Genomic DNA, 13650 nt, shown 5'->3' on the forward strand with positions numbered 1-13650 from the left:
TAGGTTTAAAATTCAGACGGGGGACATACGGAACAGTTCATTCCACGCTTTTTTTGAGTCAACATGCAGCGATCATATGAAAACTTTTAAGACCTTCAGCGTTTGCTGGCAAATCGCGAGCGATTTAGAGAAAAACAACAAAGCGTTGAAAAGAACACACCTGGTTTCCCTGTCGCGGAACATTTTATCTTCCCCGGCCACTCTCAATCAGACATTTAAGTTAGAGAATTGAGAATGTGTTCTGGGTCCGGAGCAAGACGGAAGCAATTTGAAATGGAAAGCATTTTTAAGTTCGGTACAATGCAACCACAGAGCCTGAACAATGTTTTTCACTTCATTTAAACTGGGCGCGAACGCTCTGGCTCCCCCGCGCTCTTGGTCCTACACGGTTTTACACTGAAAAGGGACTATGCCCAAAACGTGTGAGTTTGTAAACTATACAAATGACACTTTTACATCATGTTTTTTTTTGTTTATTGTTCCTTTACCGTATAAACTTTTATGCTTTGAAGGTTCCATTTCTGCGTGATATCCAAGGTTCAACAATGAAGCTGTTTATAACTTTTACATGTCTTGCCATGTTTCTACTTGCTGAGTTTGTGGAGCCTAGAAGTAAGTAAATTTTACTATTTCCAAGAAATATGTGTATGTTTGTATGCGGCGTCATAAAAGTTGCAAGATCTAACTGTTCATTTTTCAAAACTGGACATTTTACTTGTAACATTAATATCACTATTCTTGATTTGCTTGAGCAGTAAATTTTGAAAGAGTTATCTCACGATATTTGGTTATGCACAAATTACTTCAAGTTGGCGTAAAATCTCAAAATACAGTAATGAATTTTAAGGCGGAAGAACACCAAATATGTAATAGTAAACCACCGAAAATAAACAAGGATGGCACAGACTGAGAGGCATTAGGACAGATTGTGAACAACAGACTTTGAATTGTCACTTTCCGTGACATTGCTCGCTTAAAAGACTATAAAACTGATTCACTTAGCTTGTTGATCACAAGCAAATTCAAGGATAGCAAAGGCATTTATTCAAGATCTTTACTTAATTATTTTCTTTATGGGAGGCGTGGTGGTCTAAAGGTTAGTGCGCTGGACTTCGGATCATACGGTCCGGGTTCGAGCCCTGGCCGGGGTTGCAACACACTTTACTCTCATAGTGCCTCTTTTCACTCAGGTGTATAAATGGGTAACGGTAAATTTACTACTGGGGGTAACCCTGTGATGGACCAGCATCCCATCCAGAGGGAGTAGAAATACTCCTAGTCGCTTCATGCTACGGAAACCTGGATAAGCTTCGGCCTGATGGGCCACCAGGCTCTTATGCAGACTTTACCTTTACCTTTACTTTATTCTCTATGAATAAGTTTGATTCTAACATGCCACAGGCTAAGTATTTGCCACTTCTCTCCGTTAGTTAGACCAAGACCAAGACCAAGACTACAAACTACACCAAACCCTATCCCAACGACCGAAGGAGGAGGCGGCGGTGGTAGTAGTGTGGATTCTAACGTGCCACAGAGTAAGCTATTGCCATTTCGCTTCGTTTGTCTTAAATGTCATTTTTCCTGTGGACAACAAGAAATCCCATGCATGATAAAATTATGCTGTTTTAGAAATAATATGAAAAAATATACATTTGCAATGCAACAACATCCATTGATGCCAATCTGGCTCTTTGCATAGCTGTTATGCAGTAGAATATATAGTTAGACCAAGATCTTAGAATTGTGCAAAATACTATATTTAACAATTATTTCCTGAGCGCGCGTTGGATTTGAGATGTTAAACTATCTCATATCCATCAAGCGCTATTGGAATAATTGTTTTATTGAAAACACTCAAAGAATTGCAATATTTGCCCCCCCCCCTCCCCTCCCACGGCTGTTCTCGTTAACGCGTATCGGCCACCACATTTGTGGTCAATGGTATATTAGCTCATATACCATTGCCTGTATTCCAATCAAAACTTAGGACTGGAATTGCAATATACCATTGCTAGTTTTTATAATTTTTTTATAAAATTATGTTCCTGCCTAGAGTATGCTCTCGTTGCCTTCGTTAAGATGGTGTAAGTAGAATTAAAATTACTTATCCGACATGGGTGTTCATCATATCTACACAGGTGATTCGGAGTTTGAGCAAGAAGCTTTAAAAACGCATAACATATATCGAACGATACATGGAGTTCCAAACATGACTTTAAGCCGCGATCTTTCTGACCAAGCCAAGGCATATGCACAGAAGATTGCAAATATGGGACAGCTGCTGCACTCCTCTCAGGCAGAAAGAGGAAAAGCGATTGGTGAGAATTTGGCGTACGCCTGCTCATCTACCGGTACTCCGCTGACAGGAGCATCTGTTACAAAGATGTGGTATGTTATAGTACTTTCCGAAGATTAACGAGTATAACCTATCTTTTCAAGCCAAAGGCTGGTAGACTAGCGGCCCTCTGCCAATGGAAACGAGACAAGAGTACACGTGAGATAAATGTACAATTGAAAAACGTGTGTAACAATGGTCTATAAGAATAAGAAAATAACACAAATAACATTCAACTATCTGCCACACCTCGGAACCAGCACGTCACCTTTTGGAAAACACAAGCCACTCATTCCAATGGAGAGTCCTTTGTTCGGCAAGATCGTACTTTAAGAGAAAGATCATTGAAGGCCTAATCATCCAACAAAGGAGCCCACTTTGGACAAACAAGTTAATTGCCATGTTGCACAGTAAACTGTTGTTCCCTTCAGGAATATTAACTTGAGTATAAAAACCATGCAAATCACGAACGGCCTTTTAACCCTGATGATGACAAACATGTCGAAAACTTTCGGTTCATTTTAATTGTTTTAATCCTTTTTAGCCTTGTATATATCATTTTTACAAATATAAAAGTTGAACTGCTACCTAAATTAAAATGTACAGAATTCCTAAAATGCTAACTGAGCCGGAGTAACTCTATTGCACAGCGGTCTCAGCACTCTATTTTGTCAGCGTTCCTTAAATTTAACATTTTCTCACGATTAATTGTATTTATGCCACATCAGATACGACGAGGTGTGCAACCCTGGTTATAACTTCACTAGTGGAGGATTCAGTTCTGGCACTGGTCACTTTACCCAGTTGGTATGGAAGGACAGCATCAAACTTGGCATTGGTCAGGGAAACTCAACACATAATGACATGCTGTGTATCTACGTGGTTGGGCGTTATGACGTTGCGGGGAATATGCAGGGCCAGTTTCAGGATCAAGTACTGAAAGGAAACTTCAATAAAGCTTACTGTAATAATGTTACTTCGCCACATGATTAAAAGATAACGATCACGTTTCGTTTAAGGGGGGTTACCCTTAACTACAAAATGGTTGTGGATGGCTTCTAACCGTCATAGCTTGGGCTCCCTTAGTATCCTGGGTTTAGTTTTCGATCATGTTTGTTTTATTGAAGATTTCCTTCATTTTCAAAAGTCATGATCATATTTGGTAAGTCACGAGACTAAAACAAAAAAAACCCTAAAAACTCACACAGCTTACATTTCTTACCGTTGAAAACAACACCACAGGTAGAGTGCATTTAGAAGCAAAATCTGTAGCATGGATTTGTTGAATTTCGTGTAACTGAAAAACTATGACGTCATACCTTTAAAAATAATGTGCTTCTCTTGTATGACGATATGAAGCCATCCATTACAACCATTTTGTAGTTAAGCGTCAATACCCTTAATCAAATAATTCAGTTTTAAGGTTTTGCTTAAGGTTTTCCGCCCCATTACTGTAATAATATTGACTAGTAACGCCCACGTTTCAGTTAATCAAATAATTCGGTTTTAAGGTTTTGTTTAACATCGTTCGCCCCCTTACTGTTATAAAGTTGACTTTACCGCAACAGTATGCTTAGATGGGTACAATTGTCAATAATGTTTAGATGAAATCTTATTTTAAAGGGCTAGGTCATCATATTGTAGGCGATTCTGATTATGTTGCCTTTCTACTATATTAGAGAAATGACGACAGCATACGGTACATGTGCTATACAGAACAAACATTGTAGCAAGCTAGTTTTAAGGGATGTTTGTTTAATCGCTCCAGAAGGTCGCCAGATGCTTCTGTTAGGTTTTTACCATTTCAAACTGCTGTTTTGATTTTTCATTCGCCTTTACATATAGACCATTTTCCACATGAACGGTTCGTGTTAAAAAAACCCAAAAATAATGATCCAAATGCTATATTAGAGCACTAACAGGCGTCTTTGGCTGCGGATGGAAATGGATTACAACTTGAAAAATTAAGGCTAAACTTTTCAAGTTGTCTACACGCGTCTTATGTTTAGCCGTGGTTTGATTTCTCTGCGAGAATTAAGGTCACATCTTCCTCGAGATGTTCAAATATGATGTTTTTTATGGGTTAAGTTGCCTACCAATAATTCGGAACAATTTAGACCAAAAATACACGAAATCTCCGTGACGAAGCTCCTTTAAGATATGATATTCCTACAAAAGGAGGCAGCTCAGATCTTGGACCTTGGTCCTTTTGCAAAACTGTTTAAAAATAAACTCAGTGTGTTGTCAAAGATTGTGTGGTGTTATTGTGTTACCAGCGAATACTACGCGAAATGATGTCCACAGTTGACACAAGTTCGAATTTTTGCTCACAGTTTTGCAGACGTTCATGTAGAACGAGATTCTACTTTTATAACATTACGCGCTATAATAAACACGACGGGTTTTAGGCGTTCTTCTAAATATCAGAGAGCGCAAATGTTGCTACAAAACGGGGTGGGTGCCAGTAGGCCTAGGCCGGCACGGTCTTTTGTCCGCATGCATAGCGGTGCCTGGATACAGTGACGAAATTCTGCCAATCAACGTGCGATATAATTCTGCGCGCTGACGTCTAGTACAATCCTTGAAAGTCCTGAAAGACGCTAGGCTCGATTTCCAGCCGTTTTGTGAGCCCGCGTTCCTTGCCCCATGGCCACCGGACTCCCAGAACGGCTGGAAATCGAGTCTAGAAAGAAGCATGAAATTTTTTTTTTCTCCTTAAAATATTAAACCGTTTTCTTTCTCAAGTCGTTCTTTTCTGTTTTTATTGGGAGAGATGATCTCGGGCTGTTGCAGAATCTGTTTGCTGTTGCAGAATCTGCTCTGTTTTTCGACGGAAACAATGAAAAAGCTTCATTATGCATACAGTCGACCTTTTGACATTTTCTTTAGTGTTAATTTCTAACTAGCTTTTTCTTTGTGAAGTGATTGCGGAACTATCTGGCGTGGAACGATGTGATCTGTCTTTATATTAACTCTGATAAAATTGCCTGCCCAACCTGCCTGGCAGGCCCTTGTTTCATGATCACGTCCAATTCCCCATTGTACGAAGCTTACGCCAAATTAAATGTCCAGGGCGTGACGGGGGAATGGGGAGAGGTGGGGAAGGTATGGGCGCTCTTGGATTGCACTGATACATAAATGACGAAGGTTCTGGATTTGGAAAGAATGCGCCAGAGTAGGAAATGTTAAGCTTAGCAACAGTTTTGGTGTCTTTGCGCATATCCAGGCACCCCTGTGTACTTCGCCCCAGGCGACCCCAAAAGGCTAAGCTGATAGGGTAAGATAACTACTCGAGTGTAAAAGTCCAGGTACACTGATCAAACTTATTATGCGAGACTGAAAAAAGGTAACTCTTTGATACTGAATACAGCGCCATAACAAAATATAAATACAAACACACACGCTCCATTCCATCATGATTACCTTGTGACAATCAGTTTTACTTTGATTGACACATGCATACGATTCCAATTAAAAACTAATAACTGTGGTGAAATCGTAGATTAAAGGCTTTTTTCTTAATTTAAGTTCGCTTGCTCAGCGTTCTGTGAGGACAGCTGTACTCACACAGAAATTGTTAAAATATTCGGTTACATGCAGCCACTCCCAGTTTGAAACAACCTGAAGCTTCAGCTTTAAGTATTTTTCGTTTTCAAAGGTAAGTGTGAAAATTCTACATCCTTAAATTTTTTAAGCTAAGCTTAGAAGATATCTTCTGCTCAACCCAGTGCTTACAAAGAAAAAAACTAAGGGAATCTAACTGAATCTAACTGCAGATGTATTAGGTCCTTGTGAAAGGAGTTAACAGTTAATAGTAATTTTCGTACGTGGTAAACGCTCGAACAATTTAGCTTCTACCTCAAACACGAAGGTAATGCGTTTTTTCGGCGTTCTTAAATAAAAAAGGCGGTTAATTAGCTGGAGTTCAATTCTTGATATTTTTTTCTGTCATCATTAGCATCGTTTTGTGGCCCGCATGCAGCGAGCATATGAAAGCTGGTCTTTTCAAGTATACTTTCATCCTTTGCAGATTCTACTTCTCCGTGACATTCAAGGTTCAGCGATGAAGCTGGTGATAGCTTTTACATTTTTTGGCATGTTTTTGCTTGCCGAGTTTGTGGAGCCAAAGCCTGGAGGTACATAGCCTTTACTTTGTCTGAGAGAAATGTTTTTTTTTTTTTTGCGTAAGAAAGGATGCAAGTTTTGATCCGCTTACTTATTCTTCAAAACTTGACATTCTTTAGCTACTTATAAATGAAGAAAAAAGTATTCTTGCTGTCTATTTTTTTACTTGTATATTGATTGGATATAATTGCGGGTTTAATTGGGTAGAAGATGAAAAGTGAATTAAAAGAGATATGTACCTCGTGTTGTTTCTAGTAAATCATTTGCTGATGAACAAATTACTTTGAATTGTAGTAAATCACAAAATGATTATTTTTTTTTTTTTTTTTTTTTTTTAGTTGTTCCAGGTAGAACAACACTAACTAAAGACGCAATAATAAACGGAAAATAAACAAGAATGGCTCCGACTGAGGAAAGTTAAGACGGATTGTGAACAACAAACTTGAATTGTTACTTTCCGTGACATAGCTCCCTTAACAGTCCTTGAACCTGAACTGTCTCAGTTGTTGTTCACAGTGGCATTATATTTAACGGAGGATCTTTAGCTACTTCCGCATTATGGATACCCTTGATATTGTATTTTACCATTAGTTTTAGATGACTCAGAAGACAAATGTGAGCCTGGATATGATTACAAATATTGTGGAACGAGCTGTAACAGAGGCGACTGTTCAGGCTTTCCTCACCCAGCATGCCCCGAGGGCCAACTGTGCTGTACCTGCCCTATGTGACGTAAGTAACATTTTAAGAAGTAAAACGGCTCAACATCCTTTCTCTACTCGCGATTATAAATATAATAATCGAGGTTTCTTGAACAACCGCTATTTTTAAGCCCCACACCTCCATCGACGTCCATCTTTGCAATTCAAGGCTCTTCCAGGCTTTTCCAACCCAAGGCTTTTCACTTCCACAAAGGCGCGCACCTTTCGAATTCATACTAAAGCAATTGTACTTGACAGAACGTTTCTTTACATCCTACCTCCTTGCAGTCAAGCGTTCTGTACATTTTTACCTTTTTCTGTATCTTTTGTTGCAGGGATGTTGTATTTGTCGAAGTTAATCAAGAATAGATGAGTCTGGTAGAAAGTGAAGGAAGGAAGTTAATCCTCTGAAATGAATTAAACATGATTCATGGCTGTTACAACTTTGCTCGTTTCTTGCTTTGTAAAACTTGTATGTTAACCGTTTACCCCTGGTTCTGCCTTTTCAAACGGTTTCATCCTTTTTACCCCTTTTCTTTCCACTCCCATTTTTAGCGCTCTTTTTTCCCGTATTCATCCGCCCCTTTTTTCAGCGCTCTTTTCCCCCTGTAATCATCCCGTCCCTTAAATTTTACTCCCGGGTTTTCGAAGCACCGGAGCACAAAAACTCTAAGTTTAGGTAGAAAACCTGTCTAAATACGGTTGCCATAGAAACGACCAGTCGTGTGAGTAAACATTGACGAGCAAATGTTCACTTTAGCAGTGACGAGTTTGGCATAATTAGCGCGGGCACTTTCTACCCTCCCGCCCCTCCCCCAGACAAAATAGGGCTAAGCAATGAACTTCCTTAAAACCAGACCATATCAACGTTCGTCCTTTAACCAACTGTGGTATATTTCAGTTACGTTTGCATTTAATCTAGCTTACCAGTGATTTCGCATTCTCATCTACGACTCACATGGTCTATACTTCCAGAATTTGACAGTGGGCTTCCGAGGCTATTAACAAAAGAAAATCTCCATACTTTTAAAGATCCGTAAACTTGTTTCTCAATCATTTTCAACTGCAAGAACGTTAATTCCAAGAAAATGAATTTAAACTGTTTTTTATTCAGCCTATTCCATTTTGTCAATATCTTGAACATTTTTGTTACATCTATTATTCCAGCTGCTTACAAAATCAGTGTTTAATATAAACCTTTTACAAATTAGTTTTTTCACTCATTAGCATCAAAATTTCGTATTTGAATAAACGTTAATTAACAATTTTTTCTTAATGTATAAAATAACTAAAGCTACAAAGCGAAATAAACCGTAACCAAGGAGGAGGGCAAGATAAACTTTTATTCAATGAAAATGTCGCTTTTTGCAAATTTTCAGCAAAAATCTTGATACCGATAACTGAAAGGGAATTTGTAACGCGCCTTTGAGAGGAATGAGTGACAGAATGCTTAACATGTAATTGTGTTTTCATGTCAAAACGTTTGACAAACCCCGATTTTCATTCTTTTATTTATTTGTTTCCATGCACCATGAATGAAATTATGTTTTTATAAGCTGTTAAGCTGTTTAAACTGTCAGTCATGAAAAGTAAGGAACATTTCCCAGCTAGGGCACACTTTGCAAAACCGTTGCAGAAACTATTCTGTACGTAGGAGCAGAAAAGTGCAAGATGTTTCTTGTGGCTGGTGTTGTTGCACTGCTTTGTAGCACAGGTACGCCGATTCTGAAAAACTTTAGATTCATTGCATTTATGCATGCGTTCACAGTATTTAGATTTTTTTATACCAATACTAGCTGTTAATGTAATAATTTAAACTCTTTCTTTGTTTCCGTTTTCCGTTTTTCAGGACTTCTGGCCGGTGTTGAAGGTGCGAAATTACATTTTTTGTTGTTGTTCTTGTTATCACTTTTATGACAATATTACTCTTTGTGTGTTGGAGGTCCCCTGTTTCATGAGTCAAATAAGTCTATGAGTCATGAGTCATGAGTCAATGAGTCAAGGTGATTTTTGCACAAAGTAGGATATGTATTTATCAAACCACAGTTTGCCTGTATACAAATTAGTTTAAAAGAATTCACTCAAGCTTTGGTTCGGTTAGTTCCACTCAGGTTTGCTTGCGGTTAGTTCAACTCCGATTTGCTTAGTTACCGTTAATGGTTCTCCTCCTGTTTGCTTCCATTTGGGTTCACTCTGGTTTGCTTGAGGTTAACGTAAAGTTTTTAGAAAGAGCAGCACTATTTCAAATTAATAACTGACTAAGTTTCATGGCTCATGACTCATTGATTTATTGACTCATAAAAAAACTTTAATCTATGTGTGGTGATGTTCTGTGAGCTGTTGGCGTCGTACTGACCAAGAAGGCTGATAAGAAGACAATGTTTTCCCTAGCCACTTGTGGGATCCGCCCAAAGACCAGGATCATCAGTGGTCAACATGCACTCCCAAATTCATGGCCCTGGATGGTCCAGATAAATTACCTCGGAGGGCACCACTGTGGAGGCGCCCTGGTGAGCCCACAGTGGATCGTGACCGCGGCACACTGCGTGAACCATGCGAAGAGACCGCAAGATTACGGTGATTTTCAGATAACTCTCGGCGAGCACCGAAGGAGCACACGAGAAGGTTACGAGCAGGTGTTTGCCGTGGCAAATATCGTTGTCCACCCACACTATGACAAACCTTCTATCGTGAATAATGATGTTGGTGAGTTATTTGTTGCCAACGAAATTCTAGTTGCCAATGTGACTTATGTGTTCTGATTTACCTTACCGTAATGATTTGATTTAGCGCCTGGGGCGCTTATTTACTTTTGACACCTCAAGGGAGGGCGCTTATTCAAGACAGAGCGCTTATTTAAGGAGCGCTTAATATTGACAAAAACACATTCGAAGAGGGCCGTTTATTCGGAAGGGTGAGCTTTTTGGAAGGAGGGCGCTAAATCGAATCATTACGGTATTATAGGAAATTAACGCTCATGTTAATTTAAGTATTTGAAATTAACGCGACTGGTGGGAAACTTACTCCTGAATAAAGGAAATTAACGCGAAAGAGGAGGGAAATTTTGAAAATGAAGGGAATTAACGCAATGGCGACAACAAGAACAAATTTTATTTCAACATTGAATTTTGTTGGCTAAATTCATAAGAAGTTGATGTTTCAGATGTCGAACTGCCCTTCTGAAAGCAGGCATGAACTGGAAATATCGTCAACAATATACCCGTTAGACTACATTGGATTTCACATTGCAAGAGAGCGACATGCAAGCTAATACAATTTGCAGAAAAGAGAAAGGCAGCTATGCCTGGAGAGAATTCGCGGAAATTAACGCTGACAAACATTAACGCAACTTAAACTTCGCGTTAATTTCATGGAGCGTTAATTCCCTATTATAAGGTATAAACTATTTTTCAGATAACTTAATTTCTTAGCTCTGGTCATGGGCAACGTTGAAATTACACTAACCCGAAGATACGTACTAAAAAGGAATCAAGAAAAAATGTAAAATTTTTAATTTAAATAAATTTCTCTTGATTTTTCGCGTACTCTGCTTCCTTCTCGCACCAAACATAAAAAAAATGATCAAAAGAAAAACAAGTATAAGGAATAGACTGCCCTAGTTCAACAAACCCATCACTCTGGCAATACGTTTTATTCAATTTATTCACATATATTTTTTCCTCATTAGCATTGATCAAGCTCAACCGTCCCGCTATTCTGAACCATCAAGTGAGCTTAGTTTGCCTTCCTTATCAAGGCTACAACATTCCGGCTGGAAAGGAGTGCTATGCTACAGGTAAATATCTCTATTGATCAACGAAGCATTTCGGACTTGCAATTTTGGGAACAAGTTCAACTTTATAGCGAATTTTGTTCTCCGGCAGTGGTCCGAGCCCGCAGCTTAGCCCCGAAGTCGCTTAAAATTAAGAAGTTATCTTGTTATGTGGGCGTAACGTATTCAGTGCTCTGCTAATACTTTACAAAGTGCTTCGACCGAATTTGCCTCTTGCTCTTTTGGTTGATTTGTAGCGTGTGTAATTTGATTGCTAACACTGCTCCTCAAATGCAAATGATGCGTTTGAGCACTGGCCGAGTCAGATCATTGCTCTGACGTTTTTGTCATACTCCCGTTTGGGCCAGGCAGAGAGAGACAAAGATCTTGATCGCGTAACGTCCTTTTAGATGTTCTTCGGTATGCCGCGTTAACGACTCCCTTGTGGATCCCATCAAAGAGCCTTCTAGCTGCTCACAGTATTCAGTGGTGAAAGGAAAACGGAACTGTATGGCTTCTTTAAAGTTTATCGCACACTGAAAAGATAGATTAAGCTTCATATTTGTTTTTCCCGCGAACGAAAAATAAAACTTTTGCCGTTTGCCGCTTATACGTCAAAGCGATTAGTTTCGTGTTTGGTGCGAATAAGGAAATTATTTTCTTTTTTTGGACGGCGTTATTTAATAATTAGAAAAAAAGGAAACAGAATCATCAGCATTTGACGTTTGCCGTTTGCTGTTAGAACGTGAAGCTTATTCTTTCTGATGTTTTTCTTTCACAGGGTGGGGCTTGACAGTCCCTGAGGACTGGAGCAGTCAGGCGGACACCCTTAAACAAGCCATGCTTCCTGCAGTCAGCCAACCAGAGTGCGAGGAAGACAACAAAAATGCTGGTATTCCTGTGACTGACGCCATGTTCTGCACAGGCCATGGTGGTTCAAGCGCCATAAGCACGTGCAACACTGATAGCGGTGGACCAATAGTATGCAAAGATTGGCGAGGAAAATGGTTTCTACAGGGTGTGGTCAGTTGGGGCGAAGGTGGCTGCCATCCGGGTCATTATTCTGTTAACGCCAGAGTAAGCAAGTATACCAACTGGATTTACAGCTACATCAGGACCTAGGTAGGTTATTTTAAACGATATTTAAAATATTCGATTTATATTAAAAGGATTTACGTTTTTTTTCTTTGTAATACAAGTACCTAATGTTTACTGAGTTGCACTTTGATTTGCTATTTCAATGCATGCATCTTTTTGGCCCGTTTATTTTCAGATTTTTTTTTATTTATAATTGCACGACTTACATCACTTACAATACTTACAACAGTTACAATACTAACGTTACTTACAATACTGGCGTTATTTATAACATTAACGTTATTTTCAATAGCAACCTTACTATCAACACTAACTTGTCTCATAACTTTCTCACCAACGTTTTTTTTTTTTTTTTTTTTTTTTTGTGGGAGGCGCGGTGGCCTAATGGTTAGCGTGCTCGCCTCCGAGTCGAACGGCCCGGGTTCAAGGCCTGGCCGGGGCGCTGCGTTGTGTTCTTGGGCAAGATACTTTACTCTCACAGTGCCTCTCTCCACTCAGGTGTATAAATGGGTACCGGCGAATTTACTGCTGGGGGGTAACCCTGCGATGGACTAGCATCCCATCCAGGGGGGAGTAGCAATACTCCTAGTCGCTTAATGCTACGGAAACCGGGATAAGCTCCGGCCTGTATGGGCCACTAGACTCGAAGCAGACTTACTTAACTTGTCTCACCAAACTAACATTTCTTACAATACTAACATTACTTACAAAAATTATAGAACTACTTAGCAGCACTTTATATAAGTTAATTCTATTGTTTGATTTGTTTGGGGTTTAGTTTTTTTGGGGGGGCCCCGCTTTTAATGACCAATACAGCACGTTACTTTATTTTCAGATTGGAATCCGTCCGTGAAGAAAGTTTGCAAAACCTCAAGATTTGATACGTCAGATTGAGCCGCGAAATGTTTATTTACTTCATACTTCAGATAATGTAATAGAGAATAAAATAAAATGCATGGTCGTTAGTGTTTGTGTGGTTACTCAAATGTTCTAAATCATACCTATAGATCCTTTGAAGTATTTTGTAAAAAATGTGTTGAACCCAGTAGACCACGTCTTTACAAGGCTACTGCCAGAGTGATATAAAATTAAATGGCCTTTTCAGACATTTTAAGGTGTAAATATCCCCCTTTATATTTCCGTGTTAGTGGGTTAACTTTCTTAATTGAGTTCATAGCTTTTCTACAAAGAATTGATTTAGTATTGAAGAAAGGGCTTGGTTTGAATTCAGCAAGACCTCTGGGATTTCCTTTATGTAGATCGCATCTTCACTCTGACATCACATCTGATTTATATTTTTGTCAAAATCTCTTTTTAATTCGTCCATTTAAGCATGTGTCACAAGCGATGTTGTTTTGTGTAATATAGATCTAAACCATGATTTTAACTTACTAATGAAAATGTTGAAATTGGCTAGTGCAAACACCAATTCGCTGCTTGACTAGTGTAAACACCAATTCGCTGCTTGAATAAACCATATGTTTATGTGTATGTTAAGAAAGAGATTTTGATGTAAATCCCGATCATTTCTCGATTTCCTTAAATTACTAAGCGTGATTCAACAAATTTAACAATGGCACATATACCACGCACGAGTATTGAAGAGTTGATGCAAATCT

General features: G+C 39.0%; 1 protein-coding gene and 1 long non-coding RNA gene across 2 annotated transcripts; both read left to right on the forward strand.

The window, feature by feature from the left end:
- Positions 1-5949: 5949 nt before the first annotated feature.
- LOC144652416 (uncharacterized) lies at positions 5950-7604 on the forward strand. The gene is made up of 4 exons (XR_013570529.1): positions 5950-5993; positions 6366-6471; positions 7052-7192; positions 7497-7604. It is a non-coding gene; the product is annotated as an uncharacterized LOC144652416 (long non-coding RNA).
- Positions 7605-8753: 1149 nt separating this feature from the next.
- LOC144652417 (chymotrypsinogen A-like) lies at positions 8754-12992 on the forward strand. Its single transcript, XM_078512430.1, has 6 exons — positions 8754-8875; positions 9011-9031; positions 9553-9867; positions 10850-10957; positions 11715-12055; positions 12867-12992. The coding sequence occupies exons 1-5, from the start codon at positions 8833-8835 to the stop codon at positions 12053-12055; spliced, it is 828 nt and encodes a 275-aa protein (XP_078368556.1). The 5' UTR covers positions 8754-8832; the 3' UTR covers positions 12867-12992.
- Positions 12993-13650: the final 658 nt, after the last annotated feature.

This window comes from Oculina patagonica, chromosome 4 (assembly GCF_052425735.1).
Source record: "Oculina patagonica isolate OP01 chromosome 4, crgOcupat, whole genome shotgun sequence".
Classification (NCBI taxonomy): domain Eukaryota; kingdom Metazoa; phylum Cnidaria; class Anthozoa; order Scleractinia; family Oculinidae; genus Oculina; species Oculina patagonica.